This window comes from Antennarius striatus, chromosome 8 (assembly GCF_040054535.1).
Source record: "Antennarius striatus isolate MH-2024 chromosome 8, ASM4005453v1, whole genome shotgun sequence".
Taxonomy (NCBI): Eukaryota; Metazoa; Chordata; class Actinopteri; order Lophiiformes; family Antennariidae; genus Antennarius; species Antennarius striatus.
Window position 1 is genome coordinate 4,725,001 of NC_090783.1, and position 25,110 is coordinate 4,750,110.

General features: G+C 41.4%; 1 protein-coding gene across 1 annotated transcript in view; it reads left to right on the plus strand.

The window, feature by feature from the left end:
* Positions 1-25,110, plus strand: part of nr3c2 (nuclear receptor subfamily 3, group C, member 2) — a 64,925-nt gene that overhangs the window by 36,060 nt on the left and 3,755 nt on the right. The window contains exons 3-8 of the mRNA XM_068320633.1: positions 1,638-1,765; positions 11,435-11,551; positions 13,781-14,125; positions 15,895-16,039; positions 18,754-18,884; positions 24,647-24,804. Coding sequence (XP_068176734.1) covers positions 1,638-1,765; positions 11,435-11,551; positions 13,781-14,125; positions 15,895-16,039; positions 18,754-18,884; positions 24,647-24,804 — 1,024 coding nt within the window. The remainder of the gene's footprint in view (positions 1-1,637; positions 1,766-11,434; positions 11,552-13,780; positions 14,126-15,894; positions 16,040-18,753; positions 18,885-24,646; positions 24,805-25,110) is intronic.

Below are 25,110 nucleotides of genomic sequence, written 5' to 3' on the forward strand. Positions count from 1 at the left end.
TTCATGTTGATATTTGGTGCAAATAATTGGAATTTACAAATTAAGTAGCAACCACACCAAGCCCCAGTAGTCAAGACTTGTGTACCATCTGAATCTTTGCCTTAAGGATGAACTCATTCCTTGATGTAGATCCAAATAAAATTATACCTGGTTCATCCTTGCTACACACTCATCCTTTCTACCCAGTTTCATTAAAATCTGACAGGCATTTTATGCGTAATAGATGGAAATAGACGGCTCTTTAGCGATGATAACGGGAGCGGAAAAAAACCACAGCAGATCAACTTCATCATCCAGATTCACTCATGTGGGTTGTTTCCTGCTACATGCACTTAAGTCCTGACAATTTTCATGAAAATCTGGAAAATAGTTTTTCGTGAAATGTATGCACTCAAAGTGTAAAGTAGAAGAAGAAGCACTGGACCTTTAAATGTGTAAGTTAAATACTTGAGTATGTTACTCTTAGTTACCACACAGTGCATGATGCTGAGATTCAGATTTTTCTTAAATGTATCTCATTCCCAATTATTGGTTATGAATCCCTTTGATTAACCGCAATGCTGCCGAGTGTCATCACTGGTAAAGAGTCATATATTGGTCGCTTTGCACTGACAACACGTCTCGGCATGGATTGAATTTGCAATGCACTCATACACAAATTCACAGTCGCATTAGCTGAAACCACGGGGCCCGGTGCCAGAGAGATCTCGTCAGACAAACACCTCACCAGAGACTCCTCTCAGCGTCCTAACAAATTGAATGTGTGTGTGTAGATGGACAAGAGGGAATTAGATCAGTGGTCCTGATTGTATCTGAGTGTGCTGTTGCTGTACCTCTTTCCAGCTAGTCGGGAGGAAATGTGTGTGCAAAAGGGAGAGAAACAGAGGGGAGTGGGAGAGAGAGAGAGAGAGAGAGAGAGAGAGAGAGAGAGAGAGAGAGAGAGAGAGAGAGAGAGAGAGAGAGAGAGAGAGAGAGAGGGCTTGGCAGCTGGTTTGATGGAGGATGTAAGGAGAATGTTAACCAGACAATCACCTTGCATGTTATTGATTGAGATGGGAGAGTGGTAATTAGCACAGAAAAGAAGGGGGAAGCTGAGGCCACTTTTAATGTTGTGATACAAGGTGTTCTAGGTTTGTACCCATCTACGTGTTGTGTTCTTTGTGTGTGTGTGTGTGTGTGTGTGTGTGTGTGTGTGTGTTTGTGCGTCTGTCAGGTTGTTGTTTTTGTAAAAAATACAATCTTTGTCTTTTCTGCACGTATGAGTCACACCTGAGACGCGTACGGCTTTTTGATCCACGGAGAAGGCACATGTATGATAATTCCTTCATTACATGTGAGAGACAGCTGATTTGGTCGGATAGTGAGTAGAATAAATAAGTGGCATACCCTAATATAATAGCCCATTCCAATTTTACACATGCTACTGAGCTTGACACCGTTTACAATGTGCGCTTGCTTTGAAATGTCATGCTTCATATCATTTTGTGTTGGATGACCCTTTTAGATTTCACAATCTACAGAACCGCTGGAAGTGGTCACATCAGTACGGGAACAATCTGTTCCAGTTTCAAGTCTGAAATTTCTTTGTTGGATTTGTCCGATTGAAATATGTTTTGTTTATCTGCGTGTCGTTTCAGCTCACCTCTGAGACAACCGTCCTCAACGGCCAAAGTGTGTCTGGTTTGTGGAGACGAGGCGTCAGGATGCCACTATGGTGTCGTGACGTGTGGGAGCTGCAAAGTCTTCTTCAAAAGAGCCGTGGAAGGTATGGAATCAATTCATGTACGAGAAATATATCACTGCTGGATCTATTATGGAGTTGGCAGAGAGAACGAGATTAATACACGGCAACACGAGGAGGAAAAAAGTTAAGAAACACATTCTCCATTGCAGCAACGCATCAGTAGCACAAAGAATCTAGTGTTGATTTACGCTAAAAAAAAATATCCATCAGCTGCTTTCTTTCCCGTGACTAAGTTGAGCCGATGATGAAATGACGAAGCGTTATTAAAACATCAACTGACTAAATCCACATAAGGCATTATTTACAAAAAAACAATGAGACTAAAATGTAGATTAAGACCATAAAAACACCAGAATCACAAAATTACATCCACAAAAAAAGGACAAAATATCAGACTGTGGTTTTTTTTAAAATTACAATCCAGATATTTAGTTTAATGGATGGCGAATGCTGCTGTTCAATTTCCTGTACTGCGCCAGTTGAGGTGGTATTCTGGGGCCTTCTGGGTTGGCAGGTAAAGTGTGATCGGTTCCAGGGAAGGGTGCAGTCACATGAAACTTTGATCGAGGCCCCGCAATTGTCCCAACGTGTGCAAATCAGTGGTGTAAAGTAAACTGGATATGGGGGCAAAGCAAACCCATCCAACCGGCTCGTAGCTGCTTTCCCCCAGGATAGCTGGCACTCAAAAGTCTCACAGTTTCACCTGATAACATGAACAATTAGTGGTCTCAATTATCTCAACCTGTTCTCAAACTTTAAATTGGTAGGAAGCCTGGAGCGCTGACTCGGCCAGGGTGGTTCAGAACTAATATCCGAATCAGAGAAAGTTCCATGTGCGGTGTTCATGACTCATCATCAGACCACACGCTATCTGCAAGCCTGCATTCTAATCATTTGGCTTGTTTGTCATCAAATAATGGGAAGGTAAATCTGAAATAAACGTTAAAAAAAAGAAAAAAAAAGTTTGGCTGCATTAGATAAATTAAGACAGACAGTGCCAACCCCTTGAAGTACTTTAAACTGAAAATAAAATAAAGCAGACAGCCTTAACCGTTTTTTGTGAGGTAAATCCCGACTAAAAGAACAGGATGATGATGAAAATGAAGGACAGTTGATGAAGGACGAAATGAAGACTTAGAATAAAAAAATCAAATCTAAAAGAAACAGGAACTAGAAAGGAAATTACAACGATAAAATTGTTGCCTCTAAATATGGGGTGTCAAACTCATTTTCACCAAGGCCCACATCAGCATAATTGCTGTCCTCAAAGGGCCAGATATAACTTCTAAACGTAACTCAATGTAATGTAAAATAAATGTAAAATAACTGAATTTATTTCTTATTCAAGTTACAAACATTACAGTTGTACAGAAAAAAAAACATGTTTGTTGCTCTGCTATAACAAATCCTTTTAATTTGTCAAGTTATGAAACCCACATAACTGCATCAATCAAGGATCAAATTATGGAAGTGAATAAAGAAACATAACATGAAACACAACTTTGTTCAATATGTTTTTGTCAGTGTTAAATTCGGTTTAATTGCTGCATTACGGCTTAATTATTTTGGGAAATGTAATTTTTGGTCAAAGGACACTTTGACCACTTTGACCATGCTCTTGGGGGCCACATTAAATAATGTGGTGGGCCACATTTGGCCCCTGGGCCTAGAGTTTGACACATGCTCTAAATCAAAGATTCTCTTACTTTGTTGAATTATTACATTTGACTGTTACCACTAGACTGGTAAACCTGGTGCTTCATCTACAGCACGATCCAACACAGTGAAGATTTGTCTCTGTATTTACTTCTGTTTTTAATGCCCGAACATTTTCAAACAGTTCCTTTCTAGAGATTTGGTTCGCGTGATGGTTTTAGTGTATATCAAATCATTTAGATGACCTTAACTGAAGAATGTTTTTGGCTGACTGGTCAGTTTATTAACAGCTATGCGTGGAGGAGAACCTCCTGCCATCGAAGTTTACCAGCAGCAGCTAGTGATAAAGATTTTGGGTGTGGCATAAAATTCCAGTAACAACAAAACACACTGTAATGTTGCCTAAACACTAGTTGATTTTCCAATAACCCAGATAAAAGACAGCCAGGGAACAGCGTTCAATCAGGAAGTAAATTTATTTGTTAGAGTGTTTGCTCAGAGGCAAAGGAGACATTTCAGACGGAAGAGTCATGTCTCTAATAAAAAGCAATCCAACATAAACGCTCAAGTATTACATGTTTTTGCAAGGACTTCATCTTGTATTCTCCAATAGATACAGATAAGATGCTGATCAGGTGACTGAGGAGGAGTTGGAGATTTTAATAGAGAAAGGCAAACAGGTCAACAAAAAGCAAGCTCACCTCCCACAGCGTGTGAGAGAAAGAGAATCAGCTTGATCAATTAGTCAATCAATGACACCACTTGAATTTGTGATTTTGCGTCACGTGATTCTGTGATTTATCGTCCATATTTCCAGCTGTGGAATGGGAATGAGAGCAGAAGTTCTCCTTTGACAATCAAGTTGTTTTCTAACTTTATCCTACATTCAGTAGTGCTTCAGTAGATTTTTACCTGCGACCTTGTGAACTTTACATTTGCGGAGCACATGTACGACTTTGCTAGCTGGCAAACTCCGATGATGATGAAAAATAGTTAGAAAGTATTGACTGAAGCGGAATCTTCTTTAAATTTAGCCAGCACACAATCCTAATCATTATTTCCAATCAATTATTAACTAATAGTAGTTGTTGATTTGATTTGTACTACTCTGACATTTTTAGATTGTGACCAAGTTTAGAGCCACATTCAGACGTTTCTTCTCCCTCAGCAGCCCCTTTATTTTATATTTAGCTCAGAAGCAGAAATAATGTGCTTTTCATTTTGTGCCTCTTGCTGGAGGCGTTGTCCTAACTCATTGAGATGCGCGTTTGAATGCGAAACACATGCTTAAAGACTGAGTGCAGGCCGGGCCGGCCAGCTCTCACCCCCTCTAGGTGTTTTCATGACATTGGAGGAATTACACTCGTTCACTATCAAATGATGCCTTCATTCAAAGATATTTACACATCGTCATCTCCAGATGATCTGTTTTGGGTCACTCAAATCACTCATGTCAGGTTTTCTGGCCAGTGGAACGCTAGTCGTTGATCCTACATCTGTCTTTGCCTGAGAGAGCTCTGAATTTGTTAGAAGCTCTTATGTGCATCAACATTTCACTGAAACTGTATTGCTGCCTGCACGATGCCCTTTAAATCCAATGCAACACTTCTTTACTTTGAAATCTCTTCACGGGGATCACTCCGTGTTTGATTTGGTCTTGATTCTGCACTGCCCAACAACTGCGCAAACTGTAAAAGTATAATAAAGGTGGCCCATGCAGCGGCGTGATGTCATCAAGGTTGCGTGTGATGCGTACGCGCCACTGATGTGCAAAGCAAGCTGTTCCCTCTTTTGACACCTCACAGCTGCTGCTGAGGTGGAAAGGGAGAGGTACAGAGGAGGGAGGCAGAGGATGAGAAGAGCGAGAGAAGTATGTTGCAAAGTAAAGAGAGATAGAGGACAGTGAAACAGATACAGCGAGGGAGGGGGTCAGGAAGGACAAAAAGTCAGACGCAGACAGAGAGATAAAGAGAGGAGGAGCTGGGAAAGGGAGTAAGAAATGGGAAGAGAGATGGAAAGTGATGCGCCTGCAGCGAGTGCAGGAGAGGTGCAGGCTGGGATGTGAGGAGATGATCTGCTCCTCCCCTCTTCCTGTATTTCCTCCTTTTCCTCCTCCTCTTTTCTCTCAAAGTTAAAATCTTGAACTTGGCTTTCGATACGTAAAAGAAGACTGCGGAGAGTGGGCATCTGCACGAGGGGGAAAAAAATCCAACCCATGCTTAATGTCTTTTGGCAACGCCGCCTCGGGGCGAAATGAGTTTTTTGGTCGGCTGTGGCTCATTAGAGGACTGTCTCACAGCCCCTCACTATAGAGCTAGTTAGCATGCTGGCGTAATCAACAAATCAGATGAAATCGTCTGACTGTGGAGGGTCTCGCTTCCCTTTTATCCCAGTCAGAAATGTCATCGTTCGGTAGCTTCATTATGCATCACCTGAACTTGACACAGATATCGTTTGAAGTCTAGATTTTTGGTTTACATTCGGACCATCTGTTTGGAACATTGAATGACCACATGGGGCTTTTACTCTCCAAATCAGTGCACTTAAAGAGTATAAATATTCATTCAATGTAATTTTTGCCATATCCACCAGAAGGAACAGCTAACTCTGAACCGTAAAGTTTACAACCGCGCTAAATTACATCCCGACTTAAAGGAATCATTTGGAGCAATCGGAGTTAAATGCACCTTCATCCACCTGCTGTCCTGTTCACTCCAACTCACTCCAAGTTAGCAAACAGCCTGGTGGGCTTATATGCATCTGACAGGTTTTGCAGCAGTATACTAGTCAATGGTCAGCTGCAAATGTTGAGCCAATTAAGAGTTAAAATGTTAGAACGGTGCAGGACATGTATGAGGACTGTAAGACAGTGGTGAGGTGTGCTGTAGGTGTGACAGAGGAGTTCAAGGTGGAGGTGGGACTGCATCAGGGATCAGCTCTGAGCCCCTTCTTGTTCGCTATGGTGATGGACAGGCTGACAGAGGAGGTTAGACAGGAATCTCCATGGACTATGATGTTTGCAGATGACATTGTGATCTGTAGTGAGAGCAGGGAACAGGTGGAGGAGAAGCTAGAGAGGTGGAGGTTTGTCCTGGAAAGGAGAGGAACGAAGGTTAGCCGCAGTAAGACAGAGTACATGTGTGTGAATGAGAGGGACCCAAGTGGAAGAGTGAGGTTACAGGGAGAAGAGATCAAGAAGGTGGAGGATTTTAAGTACTTAGGCTCAACAGTCCAGAGCAATGGAGAGTGTGGAAAAGAGGTGAAGAAGCGTGTACAGGCAGGATGGAACGGGTGGAGGAAAGTGTCAGGTGTGATGTGTGATAGAAGAGTTTCAGCTAAAATGAAAGGAAAGGTGTTCAAAACTGTGGTGAGACCAGCGATGTTGTTTGGTCTAGAGACAGTGTCACTGAGGAAAAGACAGGAGACAGAGCTGGAGGTAGCAGAGATGAAGATGCTGAGGTTCTCTCTGGGAGTGACCAGGATAGATAGGATCAGGAATGAGTACATCAGAGGGACAGAACATGTTAAGAGGTTTTGGAGATAAAGTCAGAGAGGCCAGACTGAGATGGTTTGGACATGTCCAGAGGAGAGATAGTGAATATATTGGTAGAAGGATGCTGAGTTTTGAACTGCCAGGCTGGAGACCTAGAGGAAGACCAAAGAGGAGGTTTATGGATGTAGTGAAAGAGGACATGAAGGTAGTTGGTGTGAGAGAAGAGGATGCAGAAGACAGGGTTAGATGGAGGCAACTGATTCGCTGTGGCGACCCCTGAAGGGAAAAGTCGAAAGGAGAAGAAAAAGAGTTATCCTGCACTGTGGGAAAGGCACCCTCGTACGCACAGCAACGGTTCTTAGAAATGTGTTATCACCACTAATGAAATGTGAAAATAGCTGAATGCATTCATATGTGTTCGTCTTCATCCCGTCCACTAAAGACTAGTTTGTTGATACAAGACAGCTGCACTCAATAAGCGACTCCATGTGGAGTGCTTTTGAAGAGTTTAACGCTGGCTTATTATTCACATGTCATCAGTGGCTTGGCATGTCCGCTCCGTGTAATAATACTCAGGCCTTATTTAGCTCTCTAAGTGTTTTCTCCGCTCTCCCATTGAAAGGAGAGGCTTACACAGACACAAGCCGACCTTATTACGGAGTCTCCGCGTTCAGCAATATGACTGGGTCGCGGTTTCCACGGCCCTGGTGTGAATCTAAAAGTCTATTCTTCAGCACTGCCTCTGTGGGAGAGGTCATCTCAGGACACGTCTCACACTGTTCTTGCTTTGACTGGCAGCTCTGCCGTCCAATCGCGTCCTTTCAAATCCGGCCCCCGGGGAGGAATAAAGCCGTCCCCTCCTGTGGTGGAGTGAATACCTCGGTTTGTGTGTGGGAATCTCGTGTAACAACGGCTGGAGTGAAGCCGTGCCGTGCTCCTCAACACATGTCTCACATCAGACCGTCTTTGATGAAAAAAACCGCACGCACGCAAACACACGCACAGGAACTGACTGGCCAGGCACACACAAGAACACGCTTCTTAAGTAGCAGAGGAATGCAGGTGTAAACCATACGTAAGGTTTAATCTGCAAAGCTATTTTGTAAGGTATGTGTGTGACCTACATTGGGAGTACAGTCGGCATTGAGAAGGCAGCCTGCATGTGTGTTTTTACTGCGGCTGTGCTCTGCCTCTCACGTGCTCGCAGTTTTACAGCAGAATGAAGGACATGCTGTAGATTGTGACTAATGGAATCTGCCAGTTGTATAGAACTAAATGAAGAGACAAAGGCCTAACAGCAAAAGGAACAGAATGAAACACATTTCCAGAAAATAATATAATGTATACATGTAATGGTTTTGGGTTCGGCATATAGCTAATGTTCTTTTTGTCTTCCCTGGCTTTAATATTTATATTTGTATGGGACATAAAATGAAAACCACTCAGCATTTTCAAATATTTAAAGTATTAAAAATTTTCATTTTCATCTTCATTTGCAAAACACTCAAATTTAGCTTTAAACAATTAAAAAAACCCCAACTATTTATGTTGTAATCAAATTGTACTGCAGCAGTTTCTTTTGACATTTAGAAATGTTTATATTTTTTCTGTTGCCATGGCAACAACCTTTTACCTAAACTAGCCTTTATTCTAAAACACAATCTTGACCAAAGAGCGAGGCAAAATCTATCTGTTTGGTTTACCTTGGCTCAGCTCTGATATTTATTTCTAGTTAACTGCTAAACTGCAAGAGCTTTCAGTTTGTTTCATGTAAATGTACTTTAGCCAGCCTGAATTCCATTTCTTGCATCTTTACTTTCTTTGACAAATGAATAATTCCCATCAGTAACTCTCTTATGAGAGAAACCAGATCTGTTTGGTGCACAGGTGATGATATAAGCCTCACATACGGTAGAAGCGTGCACTACTTCCTCCACCTCCTCATGTTCCCTGGGCCTCAGATGACCTTGGCTGGCCTGATTGGTCTCCAGTGGATTTAATCTGACCTCCTTCTCTTCCTGCTTTCCTGGTGTACCTTTGCTTTTTAAATTCACTGCAACAAAAAGTATACCACACAAGTCAGTGGATTACAGCTGCAACGTTCCATTAAATGAACTGCCCACCCGAGCCGCTGGTGACTTATTTAAATGTGCATGTCAAATGCACACAGAAATTACATGTAATGTAGTAGCAGACTAAATAAATGTGATACGCTTCAAACTGTACAAACAGTTTTGTAATTGCTCTCCTTTGAAATGGGAGTTGCATCTTTCAGGTAGCGGTTCAGTCAGATAATTATCCTGTTTGTAGCCCCATGGCTAAGAAGCATTTGTCTTTGTGTGTGTTTGTTTGTGTGTGTGTGTTTTTTTTTTAAGTTAAGTTGCAAAAGCACGGATGGACCAAATGCATTGTGGGTGTGTAATCAAATGGCATTAAAAGACACAGCAATATTATTGATGTTGGTTGTATATGAGATGTTATTTCTGTGATCACGGCTGACTGTTAGAAAGCATCGGGTTAAAGACAAAGACCTGGGGTCTCTCTCTTTGTTTGGTGAGAAAGCAGATGTTCTATAGCTGCGCTGGTGGTAGGAGAGCTGCAGAGAAAACCACTCTTTGTCAGGAGTGTTCCCCTTCTGAAGAATGCCCTCGTACCTGACGAGCGCTGCCTCTGACAGACAACAGAGACGACTCAGCGGGCTGATGCCAGATTGTGAGATCATTAGCCGAAAGTAGATGTGAATGGACTCCGTTAAGTTAAGAATGATGACACGGTGTGTGTTGTAGCAGCAGACAGCTTTTTACTTTTGTAGAACGATGTCAAAGTTAATGTTGGATGTGAGTGGTAATAATATGTTAATAGGTTTTGGCATAGCTGGATAATGTAAAAAAAAAAAAAAAAAAAAAGCTTTAACATGAGCTCAACTATTTTCATCAAAACAAGGAGTTTTCTTTTAAGATGTTTGTCATGATAACATTGAGTTTAACATCCCTTGATTTACACACGCGCACGCACGCACGCACGCACACACACACACACACACACACACATAAACAAGCAAGCAATTATTAACAAAATTCACGGGAATGAGCAGAACGTTTGGGAGGAAGGCTTCAGACTTTTCAGACTTGCCATTTGGTCCAGCTTATCCAAGCGAAAGTGCATGTTTGCGTGTGTCTGTGTGTGTGTGTGTGTGTGTGTGTGTGTGTGTGTGTGCTCACTTGGGGGTGGGGAAGGGATGGCTGCGTTGTGTTTCCTGTGTGGCAGTTTACTGTTTTTTAGAGCAAGAAAAAATGGGCTTATGTAACGGTCATGTGATTTAGCCAGAAATAGTGGTGGGGCTACAGCTGCTGCCTCTCCTCCTGCAGCTCGGTTCCTTGGCTTTTGGCAGCAGCCAGACAGACACACTGCGCACTACTCCTGCTAGCTCAGAAAACAACTTCTGCTCAGCCCTACATACAAATACAAATACTGTACAGTCGATGCGACAAAGGGTATGCACAGAACGTACATGTTTGAGCAAGCGGCGCTGCTCAAAGCTGAAATACCGTGCCAGAAACGTCTGAAGAAATAAATTAAAGGCAGCAAACATGGAGGGAAAACTTTGCTGCCGTGTAAATATGTTCATATATACAGCCATATACACCCAAATCTGAGACTTACACACAATTTTAACACCAACCCTAATGCGGCTAAGCCATGTTTTGAGGTCAGTGAGGTCACTACGCCACACTACACCGCTCCATCTGGACTCTGTCGTTATTTCCATTTGCTGTTTTTTTAAATTTTTTTAAATAAATTGCCAATTGAGCAGCTCTGCGTGTGCATGAGCGTGTGTTGGCGTGAGAGAGTGAATGATCGCTCGCGTGCACGAGCGTGAGCCTGCCTGTGTGTGGGCGTATGGCGCTCCGAGGCTGGTGGACGGTGTAGAAAAAGGGAGAAAAGAGGAATGGAGGTGCAGGCGTAGAGATGGAGGAGAGTGGAGGAGGAGAGGAGATGTACAGTGAAGAACTAGTAGAGCGGAAGGAAACACTCTCACTCTGGGAGATCATTGGGTTTAGCTGAGGGCTAGGCAGGAGGGATTCTCGACATGTTAGCATCACTGTCAGGAAGAGTCGAGTTGCAGCCAGTGTCCCGCTTCCAAAGAGGAATAACGCCCTTATTCCATATACTGTAAAACACATCATTAGTCGTGCATTGTAGAATGTGTTGTTGGATTTCATTGCAGAGTATATTTAATAATTTTCACAGCCATAATCGTTGACTGTAAATCCTGAATACTGTATATTTTATAGGGCTCTATATTGACCTATATTACCATCAGGACTGGCAGAGTTGCAGCTCGGAGTCAAACATTCGCTGCTGTAAAAATGCACACAAATATCACACAGCACTACATAAATTGTCCTCCTTTATCCTCCTATTTAATGCTCTTTTGTCTCTTTGCCTCATATCACTTTGAAAATATCACTGCTGTTCTGTGTCGAGCTGCATCTGTGTCTCTCCGCCAAACCGACCCGCTGTGTGTTGTTGTTTCGTAGGTCAGCACAACTACCTGTGTGCCGGAAGAAATGACTGTATCATTGACAAGATTCGAAGGAAAAATTGTCCAGCCTGCCGTGTACGGAAGTGTCTCCAGGCCGGGATGAACCTGGGAGGTGAGGAGTCATACCCTCATTACAGATTTGCCCTGTCACGTAGTTCCGATGTGACATTTGAGTCAGCCTCTTTCAGCCTGAGGATGCTGAGTCATATAATGTTTTTGTGTATGCCGATGCATATACTGTATTAGATATGAGCACAATATGCAGATGGTATTTACAGAAGGTTTAGATCTCCAGCACTGTGTACAATAACAGCTGAAAGCTGAAACTCATCTGTAACTGCAGACGAGTTACAGATTATGTAACTGTGAAGACGGATGAATTAATTGATAAATTCAAAAACTACACCATGATAGTCTGAAGTAAAATTAGAAATTATTTTCAATTCAATCTCCGTTGAACAAATGGAGAATATAAACATGCATGTGATTGTAGACAAAAAAAATCTGATGCAGCATTCTGAGTTTCGTCAAGTTCATTCAGAAAATAAAGTTTGAACTCCACTGCTGCAATTGCAGAGTAACCTCAGTTGAATTTTATTAACTGTGAATCCATTAATGTCTGCAAATTAGAAAGTTGTGTCTGAATAGATACGAACAAATGAGATAACCAACACCTTTCTTTTTTTTTCCCCCTTTGGTAATTATCAAAGTGAGATTCCTGGAATTGTTCCTGAAATGAACTAAGTGAAGATTTTTGTCAATTTATTAATGACCATAATGTAATTTTCATTTTCTATTTATATACTGAGATAAATGCCATTACACCCTACTGCCTTTTTATTTTTTCAGTTCAGTGATGGAATACGATGACTCTGAGAGAAGTGAAAGTTGGGAAGGCTTCTCTTGTTAACACCTTGTTCAAGGCCGGCGTCTTTGAAAGCCAACACATGACAAATGTTTTATCCTGGATCCAATCCAAACCTGTGATAGCACAATATAAAAATAAATAAATTGGCTGCAGTTGGAAAAATCAATTCCATAAAAACAATTATATTTCCTACATTCTAAACGCTTGAAGGAATGTTTTTCTGTTGCTTATTTATCTGTCCAGCTTGTATTTTTTCACGCAACAAATGTGGAAATGATGCATCATTGATTGTGTTACAGTCCATTTTTTAAAAATTTATAGCTGCAAGTATAAAAAAACCTTAAAGATAAAGGATAAAAGTTGAGTAGCAGCAGTGTAATAGATAGTCTACTGAATGGGTAGTTAAGTTGAATTTTGATATGAAATCAATTTTAAAAAATGATTCCCCAAACAAGAGAACAAACATACTGTATTTCTGCAGTGCAACTATAATAATAATAATAATAATAATAATAATAATAATAATAATAATAATAATAATAATAATAATAATAATAATAATAATAATAATAAAAGTCTTTGCAAAAGTGAGTTCGCCAAAAACTATGAGCTAAATTCAAAACATCAGTATCTCCTCCACTGAAATTGACAGATTAAGTATCAGAATGAGCTCATTCAATGCAAACAAGGAGCAGAAACAGACCAGACGACTTGGCCGGCGAGTTGTGATACATTTAACAGTGTGACGCCTGTGCTGTTAAAAAGCAGCAAAGCTGAAACTCTATTAGGAAAACAGCCACCAACAGTAACTTTAGGAAATTAGCAAGTTAGCCAGCGAGCAGGAAATGGTGGATACTGGACCGCATTCTTGCAAACAGGATGTGTAATACATTTAATATATTTAACAGTGCGTAGAATGTGTGAAGAGTGTTGATTCAGTTACCTTATCAAGCTGAGAGGCTTGACTTGACATATTTATTGGCTCTTTAGTTGCTCTTCCTCCCCGTGGAGATGGGCGCGGGGGCATCTGTGAATGAATAACGATGAAATTACATGAAACTTGAGAAATGTACCATTCCCTACTCTTTTTTTTAGTAGAATTCATTCTAGATTGACTCTTTCCAGTGACTGATTCCTATTTTCACGTGTAGCGTTCTAACTTTCCAGAGGATGATGTCCTTCAGACATGGAGATATCACATTTCCTGCGCTGTGAAAATTTGATAAGCACATATTTGACTTGGAAGTGGCAAATTAAAAATATGGCATTAGTTGAATATGTGTCATTTCAAAAACAGCAGACATTGACACTGAAGTCAAACAGGAATTCATGTTTGCACTCTGATTAAACATGCAATGGTTTCTTTTAATTATAAATGCTTCTTATTTGTCAGTATATGAGTTCAAACTGAGATTATGAATCTAAATGCTTCTTTAATCCACTTGTGAACGAGGACTGTTTTGCTTTCCACAGCACGAAAGTCCAAGAAGTTGGGGAAGCTGAAAGGAGTCGGCGAGGACCTGCAGAGCTCTAAGGATGGCCAAACGGCCACCGGTGGCGGCGGAGGGGGTTACCTGTCCTCAGAGAAGGAGCTGAACGCCAGCGCTGCCAACGCCCTGGTGCCCCACGTGCCCGGGGTGGTCACACCTTTCCTGTCACCCTCCATCTGCAGTGTGTTGGAGCTGATCGAGCCTGAAGAAGTGTACTCTGGCTATGATAACACACAGCCTGACACCACTGACCACCTGTTGTCCAGTCTGAACCGCCTGGCCGGGAAACAGATGGTACGCATGGTGAAGTGGGCCAAAGTACTTCCAGGTAAGCAGCCGATGGTATCGGTATAAGGAGGATGAAACACTACATGATCCCCTTTAACGTGCTTTCAGACATCATACAATCATTTCTGTCATTAAATATGTTCGCAGAGTAAGTAAGACGGAGTCTGCGCTGCATTTAATGAGCAAGCCTACATCTTCATTTTTGATCTCTTTCGTTTTGAAGACGCATTGCTACTTTATTCAGGGCACATAGCTTTTAATTTGAAATATTGGGTCAGGAAATGATCCCGTAATGCTTAAACAAGATTAGGAAGGGAATCCTATTTTACCATTTTACAGAATCAAGATTAAGATTTCCAAACAGAACTCATTTACATCGTAACTGTCAGATTTTATGTTTACCAGAAAGATTTATGTGTGGTTCATTAATTTTTTTTACTCATGAACCGCGGCACAGGAAGAAAAATAAATAAAAGGGATTAAGAAAAAAAAAAAAGGAAGTTCTTCCTTCGATGCCAGTAAGTTGGAGACGTATTGAAAGATGCCTTACAGGTAGCTCTTTGTGGCTGTTTAATTTGCTGTATTGCAAATATTTGATACCTCCACGGTGTCTGCTTGCCATATCCGACGTATAAATAGAAGAGGAGCCAGACACAAGGGTCAAAATGAGTGTCTTCGACTTTCAGGCGAGCTGCTGTGTGAGTTCAGCTTGCATTTGGAGGTGGCATGGCAGTCAAACGTGGACAACATGTATTATCAGTCCCAAGAGGATGTTCGCAGTTACATTTCCAGCATCTTCTGACGCATAGTTACTATAAAAATTAGACATAATTTTCAGATTATTTCTTATCACGATCCTCTTGAGAGCACCAAATACTTGGATTGTGGCTGTTGGAAAATGCATGACACTCCCTTCGTTATACACACATACACACACACAAACACACTCTACACTATATTGACACAGAATGCTGCTAATGCATAAAGTAAACAGTGCAGTAGTGAGAGTTGTCACCAAAATATTCAACTCATTTCTTAAGTATATCCTCGCTGCAGTCAAATCATCACTCAGACTGACACTTCAACAATATATGGGCTGCACGTCACCCCCTACCAAACATTGTCCCTCAATTTTTTTTTAATCGTGACGTATGGTTTCAGCGGCTGCGTCACTCTACAGACGATGAAACACACTCTTAAAAGAATGATGTGACACACACCCACCTGTGGATCACAAACAGATTGTCTCCACTGATGTTTTGGTGAAATCCAGGATGCTTTCTGTGACGATAGTGTAAGATCCTGACGTAAATGCTTCTTGGACCCATCCTGCCATATGTTCCGGTCCACATTCTCCTCCCTCTGACTCTCCGTGTTTAGTTTGGCACTAAATATGTCGGGTAAGGCTGAAAACATCCTGGGCTGAAGCAGCGGGAGCCCCGCAGGAACCTACAGGATGGACCTGAAGCTTTGTTACCACACTCACAGCTGCTGGCCCAGCTGCTGCGTTCACCGTCACCACTTATGCGAAATGAAGCTAAAGACAGGTTTTCAGTGACAGTATGTTTTAGAGTTGATTGAGTTCTCATCATTTTCACTAAAACAGTCTCCAAGTCTTGATGAGTCAGTCACGTCTCTATAAATACTGCTGCCTCTCACATATGTGCACTCAGCTAAATAAACGCACCATCAGCTGGTGCCGATCTCCAGATGCGTTCTCACATACATTAAACATGCTCTCTCCTCACCGGCTTCATCTGTGTGCAACATGTCTGTGTTTTTGTGTGTGTGTGTGTGTGTGTGTGTCAGGTTTCCGGGGACTGCCCATTGAGGACCAAATCACCCTGATCCAGTACTCATGGATGTGTCTGTCCTCCTTTTGCCTCAGCTGGCGATCTTACAAACACACCAATGGACAGATGCTCTACTTCGCCCCCGACCTCATCTTCAATGAGTAGGTCTACTTTTTTATATCTATGGCACGCTGCACATATCCTGCTGGTGTTTATGTGAACTGTTTTTGAAATTGAGCAGTGGCTTGGATTTTTTTTTTTTTTTTTGGTCATGCAAATGTTATATTATTTAATAAAGGAAGTCAGATCACACTTAAAAATCCCATGAGATTTGTAGTCTCTCCAGTGTGGTCTGATTATTCCCTGGGGTCTTTTCCCATCTTGACACACCAAACAATACCTCTGAGGGGTGGGCATCCTCATGAAGATATTCTTAAATCAAGAAGATGAATCCAGATGAAAATCATTTTACCTGCCTGAATCTGTAATCTTATTCTTTTGATCGTTACCTAAACCTGTTTTTTTTTTTTTGCTTCTGCAACTGCCAAAGCTGTAACTCCAGTAGTTGACCAGAAGAGAGGTCTGGTTTTCTTCTTCTTTTGAGTGAGATGCAGTGCATTTGTGGCAGATTCATGTATAGTGTCACTTTGCCTGGTTTGACCCGTCTACTGGGACCAGCTTGAGGAGACCATGCCGAAGGCTTTTGCACTGAGACCAGTTCGCAGCTCCCAGGGTAGCACGGACACACAGATTCTGTTAAGTTAAGGTTGTGATCGTTTAGGTGAGTTCTGCCCTGTGTAACACCCAAAGATTGTGGAACAGTAATTGATTGCACAGGTTTTGACTGTTATGGTTTTACAGCCTCTGCTTTCTTCAGCATATACAGTACAGTAAACTTGCTGGTATAAAGTTTACCCTGCTTTATTTTAATTTATGTTCATTTAATATCTCTGTCAATCATTTATAGAATCAAGGTGGTAATCTCACATCTGGTCTCTGGGTCTTGACAAAAAAGATGTTTGTACTTTTTGAAGGTGAAGCCCAGGAGGTGAGCTCTTGTGAAGATAAATGACTGACCTGATCTGAATTTAGTGTTTGAACAAGAGAGTAGAGGTAGAGAAATACAGAAGCTTATTACTCATATTAGCTTCTGTATTTCACAGATAATAAACAAATGAATTAAGACTCAGTAAACACGCAGCAACACAGCAACTTCAACAACGTGCGCCTGTGTCGAATCGTGTGAGCTTACCAAAGTTGATAAAGCATTAGTTTGCCACATTAGAGATCCTCTGATCCTTTAATCAATTTAGCACCGCGAGGATCAAAGTTTATTAAGAATGGTGTGTTTCATTCTGTGTGAAGACAAAAGCTTTCCGAGGAAATTGAATTTTATAAAATAGACTTCATGATTATGTCATTTGGCGAATTCGGGTCACAGTTTTTAACAAGGCCGGACGAGACTAGAACTGCGCTTACTTTTTATGTGATAAATGAATGTTTTATTTGCAGTTATCTTTTTTTTAATAAACTGCACAGTATCCCACTGCTGATGCATGTAATGTTTTACAGTAGGCCTGTCCCATTGATAGATGTGCCTGGATTTCAGAGCAGATGACAAGCAGAATGGCTAGAGATGGTGTGGCTTTGATTTTGGTCACATGACCAGGGCAGCATGGATCTCGCTGCCACCCTGCTGGGTCTTTTCAGTTATCAGGTCAAGGTGAATCGATCCCTCATTGCCAGTAGATTGCAGTTCCTGTGTTTTGACCAAAGTTACTTCAAAATTCCATTAAATATTAAGGCCCAACATTATATTTATTGAATGGACTGATCTCTCCCTTTCTCTAAACTCCAAACTCAAGTTGGTTCAGATGATTTTATGCTACACTCTGTGAATCTGCTCACACCTATAGAGTGCTGCCCAGCAGGGAAATATTCCTGCACCTCTGCTCGTGTCACAATTCATCAGTTATGTAGGCCAACAAACACAGCTGTACAGTAAATACAAGTGTTTTACATCTTATGCTTTAATTGGAAAAACATGTGCTTCTGTTCGAGTTCTCGTTTCTTTAGTCTAGTTGTCATCATAGTCTTTATGCTCACTGCTAATAGAATGATGCAGTGTCACTGTCTTTTGGTTTAAAAACTCTTTTAAGTCAAGCAGTACCAATGTAATGGATGTAATTTGCTAAGTGATGGCGTCTTATAGTAAATAAACATGACATCAAAATCCAGAGATCCTCCTGAGTCAGAGGCATCTGCAGAGCTCAGTTTTGATTGGCTCATGCTTTATCCCTTCTAATGTTTCTTTGCTTTTTTTTTTTTTTTTTTAAGCTGGTGACATAACCAAGATTATTTTTCTAATGAAATGGAAGAGAAAGTATTTTGTGCATACAGTTAATGATGTATTTTTGACACGTAGACGAGCATACATTAATTCATTGTTTCACCTCTGTGAAATGAACACGTGCTCATGCATGTGTCTCAACAATATTTTAAAGTGACAGGGCTTAGATGGGGTTTTTTTCCCCCGTACTCTGCCACAGTCTAAGAAAAGTGGTGCATCACTGCTGTGATACTGTATGCAGCGCTCTGCAATCTGGGGGGATTTGGTATTCTGCTCTCAACCCAGACTTGCAGGATCCTCCTCTGCAATGTGTGGAAATGTATTTTCACTTGGCTGAACTAGTGTGGTGGGTAAATCGAAGTAACCGACATAAAAACAGAATGAGATCAAGAATGAATGAATTACTTAGTTGGTGTTGAGGATAAATTATAACAAACGGAATGTAATAACCTGAGTTCTGAAAGAAATACACTTTTTGAGGTCATGTTTTTTTTTTTTACACCTTCCACCCTGTTCTCTCTGCAGGGACCGCATGCAGCAGTCGGCTATGTACGACCTGTGTCTGGGCATGAGGCAGGTGAGCCAGGAGTTCGTACGACTGCAGCTAACCTATGACGAGTTCCTCGCCATGAAGGTCCTCCTCCTTCTCAGCACAGGTACGAAGTTAGCTTTAGTTCTGCAAGAGCACTTATTTGATTGAAAAATAATTGTGTTCTTGTCTTCTGAAAAGAAAAGAAAAATTCTTTTAACTTAAATTGACTGATTTTGTGAAAATGCCGAAAGTTCCTTCAGCCTTGTTGCACAAAAACTGACAACGGCATTAAGTTTTGCTGCATAAACGAAGGTAGAGATCTTCATGTTGCACTTCTTGTTTTAGCAAATGCCCTTGAATCTATACCACACAAAGTCCTTTGGCCAGCCTTTGACTTCTTGAGTTCCGGTAACCATTACACAACTGGTCACACACTATTTTCAGTATCTGCAGTTTTGCCGAAGGTCTTTAAACAACATCTGAGATCACTGTGACTTGGCAGCTCCTGGAAATAGGAATAATGGCAGGATACACACAGTGGAAACGTATTTTAAGGTCTAAGACCAGAGTAGGTAGCTGAAGGAAGAAGCTGTCAAAGAGCTTGTTAACAGAGATAAGACCTTACTTCCAGGGAAGTTAAAACTTACATACCTGTAGTTTGGATTGATCCCACATGAAATGTGGCTACTGCCGAGGTTCCCGTTCCCAAAGTCAGAAATTGGAGAAAACTTATGTCGTTACACGAAGAAATGGCTCAAACTCACAGTTTCTCGGCAATACTGGCTTGTGTGAGAGCATGGCTCTGAACCTGCCAATCACCAGCTTTACTGAAGATGACAAATGCACCAAGTTAAAGCTAGATATGACTGATAGACATGGATTTATTGTGGGCCAGGTGAGGCATGGGAATGCAATCCCCCAGTCCATCACCTTTAAGACACAAGCCTACTGGATACATCATGAGGTTACCTTCCCCTTGGAGTGTTCACCCATATCCCCCGCCCCAGACCCTCTCAGGGTTTATTTTTCTAGATTGAATAAATAGAAGGTATCAGGAACTACCTGAAGGTTTCACCCCATTACCACAAGCTTTGCAGCCTCACAGAGGTGTCGAACCAAGTTGCTTAGCTGGAAACTGGTAGCAACTTTTCCATCACCCCAACACCCTGGAAACCACCAACTCACACCTGCTGTAGGCCTATATTTAATTTTTTTGTGTTGATAGATGTTTAGCTATTTGAAGAGTTTGCATGTTGGCTGGACTTCTAACTGTTTGAACTTAAGCATCAGTGCCAATCAGTGGAAATATTCATTGGCAGAGCATTTATTTTCATTTATTAAAGACTCAGAAAGTGGTAATTAATTGGCAAATTGAAACCATACCTTAGTGAAGTCGTCACCACCCCAATACACACACACGCACGCACGCACGCACGCACGCACACACAAACACACACACACAAACAAACAAACAAAACCCTTTTTGCCTTGAACTGTCTATATTAGTGAGTTGAAGCATAGATGCTCAAAGGTCTTTAAACATGACATTAATTAGTCAAAATGTTCAGCTAATAATGAACGATGAGGTTTTATATTTAAAGCCAAATTATTTTGTTCAATGCACAAGACATGTTTGAAATCCATTTTTGTAGCACAGTTTTGAAAAAAAATCTATTAGAATTCAAATGCACCCTTACAGTTTCTGAAAAAGACTGCATAGCTGCAGTGTGACTCAGAAAAGCAGAAACTGGGCTTTTAAAAAGGTTTTTGAATGATTTGTGAGTTGAAATTACTTGCTTTTCATATAATATATGAATTTAGATTTACCAAAAAAACAAACAAAAAAACCCCAACCTGATTCATGCTTTGAGGTTGCTTTGGCACCATGGGGTGGTGATGTATGGAAGAGGTGGTCCTTTTCCTTGAACTGTGTGTTGCTGAATCCTCTGGAAAAGAGGGGGCTCTGGTTGGAACCTCAGCTATTAGATGTTGGGAAAGATTAGGACAAGAGATGAGGAACCTCAGGGAGGAAAAAAATGGAGGTTTTATGGGTGAAATCAGACAGATTTTGACAGTGTTGGTGTAGAAGAGACAGGTGCGTAGCGAGTCAAAGGGGATTTGAAGGATGTTGGCAGAGCCGGTCCTTCTGTTGCTGTTGCCTCCCTCTCCTCTCTTCACTGGTCCTCTGGAGGCTTTCCAAAGAGTCCTGCTGTACTTAATAAAGGCCAGTCAAGCACCAGGCAGTGCTCCAAGACCTGCTATTTTTCTTCACTTCCTTCAAACCTCGGCTGGAATGTCGAAGGAGAGGGTGTGAATTAAGAGTAGCTGGGATTCGGAGCTGTGATAGGAAATTTAAGGTGCTTCTGCTGTGGTTGTGGGATTCATGGTATGGAGTTAAATTTGAGGCAAAGGTGCTTCGTTTCTTCTGCGCAGAAGAGAAATACCTGCACCTGCCCGCCCTCAATGGCTGTATTGTATAGACTCACAGTCGTTTTTCTAAAAGGATTCCATCTTTGGATCTTCAGAAGCGTATGAATCTGTCTTCGCTCCAGTTTCTCACTGGCAATTCTTTGGCCACGTGAAAGGAATTGCGGCAGAAATGTTTACAGAGGAATAGTCAAAACTTGATTTTACCGAATCGTGTGTGCGGTCTGCGTGAGTCTGTGTGTGTGTGTGTCTGTGCCTTTGGGCTGGTTTGAAAAATTGCGTGTGCTTCAGAGAGAGGATGAACCAATGAAAGGTAGAGAGGGAAGGAGGGATGAAGAGAAAAGTAGGTGGAAGGGCTGTTAGTCCTCTATGACCTTGGCAAAGGTTCCACTGCGCCTGCGGTGTCTCATCATCCGGCATGGAGTTTGCTCAGGAGCAGTGACCCGCTCAAACCGATCTGACTCTTCACCCCCACACCGCCGTACAGGAGGTAGTTGCCTAATTATCACCTTTGTCGCTCATCAAACTCTTTTACTTCCGAATTCCACACAGGGCAGAAGTGTATACAGGGCGATGAACACGTTTCACAGAAAACAATTAAACATGGCTTCAGCATTTCAATTCTAATCATGCTGTATTGTTTTCAGGGATTACTATAATTCCTGACTTTGAATAAAGAGTTCCTAGTACCCTAAAGTTTGTTTAACTTCGGAACTCTACTTGAGCTCGGGGCTATAGTATATTTTTTTCTTTCCTACTAATGAATAGTATCAGATAATAAATCTTAACAAAGAGCCAATGTGTCAGTCAGGTATGTGCCAGTAACCTAAAGCAGGAGGCTGCATGTCCTTGAAAAACACGTACAAGCATCCTCTTGCTGCACAAGGGTTTTTTTTTTTCCCCTTCCTTTTTAAAGATCCAGTTGAGGGCCAAATAGGGCCACCCCTCTCTGTTCGTCATTGGTAATAGTCTGTAAATGTCTCCTCAAAAACCTCCTCTCAGAATTTGATGAAATTGGCTTCTTAGGAGGCAGACAAATCTGTGTCTCATAACTGGTTTCTTCTTATTTGCATATTTTGACACTATCAAGCACATATGAACTTGAGTTATTGAAAATAAAGATTTTTTTTTTCCTCCCAGTTGGTGGATATCCTTGGACACATTTTCTAAATTGACATTTCTTTTCACATACAAATGTATGCAGCTCACAGAAGATTCTAACGGGCAAAAAAGAATGATTTTTGACAGTTGTATAAATGACCTATTTCGGGTCCAGTTATGGTAATGCCCCTAAATGCCAGGTTATTTACTAATCAGGGTGTATGTGGGTCAGTGGGAGAAAAACAAAAGGTCCAAATTCAACACTGGGTTTTAGCACATTCTCATAATACTATCCACAGAATAAAGCACAGAAATCGGAGGTGAGTGTGAAGCAAAAGTAAAATGAAAATAAATGCTTAGGAAGAGATGGTAAAAAAAATTGGGGACAAGAGGAAAACGAGCACACCTTCTTGGGTCATTGACCTACAATGATTTGCTCATGACCAGACGTAGGCTTTTGCATCTGGCTTTTGATTAGGCAATACAAACAGATTTTTTATTTTTTGTTGTTTTTTCCCATGTTTGAGGCATTATTAGAAAAAAACTCAGTTATGTACTTAGACATCAAAGTTCATGTCTGAGTGTTTAACAAGATGTTTTTTTGTACATCGGAGTTCAGAACCTCACACTGATGAACATCACGAGGCATCAGCTTCGTCCTCTCAGGCCGTGATTGCAGTGATTTCGCCAACTGGAGAGCGTTTGATCACGTGATCAGTGACTTCACTGATTTAGCATGAATGGCTAACAGCTACTCTTCTGAGAAAATGGCAGCTTCTGCTAAATCTCATTGGACATTTGTTGTAAAGACCAGCAAAGATCAGGGTTTCCAGGACTGGAGTGCAAACAAACAAACAAACCTCCATCAAGGAATGTGTGTTTTTGGTTGATGCAGCGAATTAAATATTCGACAACTTGTCCAATTGATATGAGCATTTCCTAAAATGTCCTAATAGAACCAGAGCTGTTAAAGGCATTTGGCCATCTTATATATTGTTATATCTTTGTCTTGGCTGAAGGACAACTAAAGGCGGTCCCTCAGACTGATTTTAGGTGCGTTCTTTGAGAGGTGAGGTGTCTCTGCAGAAAAAAACAACAACTTTTAAGAGCTTTGGCAGTCGTCCATATCTGTCACTTTGTTCTCCTGCATGGAGAGGGAGTGGGAAAAAAAGACACTGAAGACATTTTGATGCATCCTCACAGTGAAGATAATATATCTAATTCCATACTTCTCTCAGAATCTTTTCCGTTACGCTTCCTTTTAAGTGCATCCATGCTGCCACCCGAGTCGTTACAACACGAATGAACGAACGTTGCAGCCATTCAGCGGCTCTCCTCCTCACTCGATGAAAGCTTAGTTGGCGCAATCATAAAGTTTTTAGTACACAAAAGCCCTGTTGTCCCCTTCCTTACTGCCGTAACCTTTAATCAGTTCCTTCTAGTGTATCGGTGATCTTTCACAAAGTTATGAAATGTAATTACTCATCGAAACAATGAATGTGGTTGGAATGAGTTGCTAAAGAGGCTTAGGTTGTCACCACGGGAAAACTGTCCAAAAAAATGCGTTACTGTGTGGGAGTCTGAGCGTAATTCACCTAGCAGCTCTACTAACTCCTTACGGAGCAACACGTTCATGCATTAAAGGCACATAGCAGCGGTTGTGCACGGCTTTGCCCATTAACTGCAACTAGTGTTTAGTGTGGATACTGCACCACGCCCATTCACTGAGGTGTGTACCAGTAATATGAAAACACATTCCAGGTGGCGACGGGGTTTCGCCCATTTCAACACGTTGGGAAAATCAACTTCGACTTAAGAATGTTTGTGAGATTAAAACAAAAGTTATCATTCAGGGACATTTAAAATGATTTCAGGGATATTTAAATATATATTTTTTTCTATTCTTTCGCCCAGTTTTTCTAATTCAGAGAAATTGTTGTGAATGAATTAGAAATTAATGAATAATGAATCTCCTGATTGAGTTAAAAGTGAAAAATCAATATCAAGTCAGAGATTTTAAAACAGTCCCCACCTTTAAATTCATGATGGAATGATACTCATGCTTAACAGCTTCATTTAGTTTAAATTTGGATGTCAATCAGCATGTAAAAACTATAGCAAACTAAAGGCCTTAGTCATGAAAGGAAAACACACACCTGACAACTTATTGCCGAGAAAAGCCAATTGAAATTATTCAAAACACATTCCTGTCACACTCCAATCAATCGTGTCAACCGTCAAACGAGAGATTGAAGCCCGCTAATTAAAATCATTTATTTCTCATTAACATTTAAACTTGTATTGCTGTCCGCACATTAAATCCAAGCCGATGACAAAGAGGATTTGTCTGTCTCCCAGTTCCCAAAGAGGGTCTGAAGAACCAGGCAGCGTTCGAGGAGATGAGGGTTAATTACATCAAGGAGCTACGGCGTTCTGTGGGGAAAGCAACCAACAATTCTGGTCAAACCTGGCAGCGCTTCTTCCAGCTCACCAAGCTACTGGATGCCATGCATGATGTAAGTACCCTTCTTTCCTTCCAAGCCAATCTCCTGCTGCACAGCATGGGCTTCCCTTGGCAGCATCTTGGCAACCGCCTTCAGACACAGAGCAGGGCATACAACTCTACGGGGGCTTCAAGTATCACTGGAAGCGTTCTGAGTGAAATGGCAGCATAGTAGATTTGGATAATGCATTTACGCAGCGGTTCAATGCTGCTGTGGCTTGGAATAAGAGTAATTGCATCCCAATCTGTCCCTGAGGGGAAGGTTATTTTGAGGTATGGACCGGCCTGTATTGGTGAATGCTACAGAAGGAGATTAATG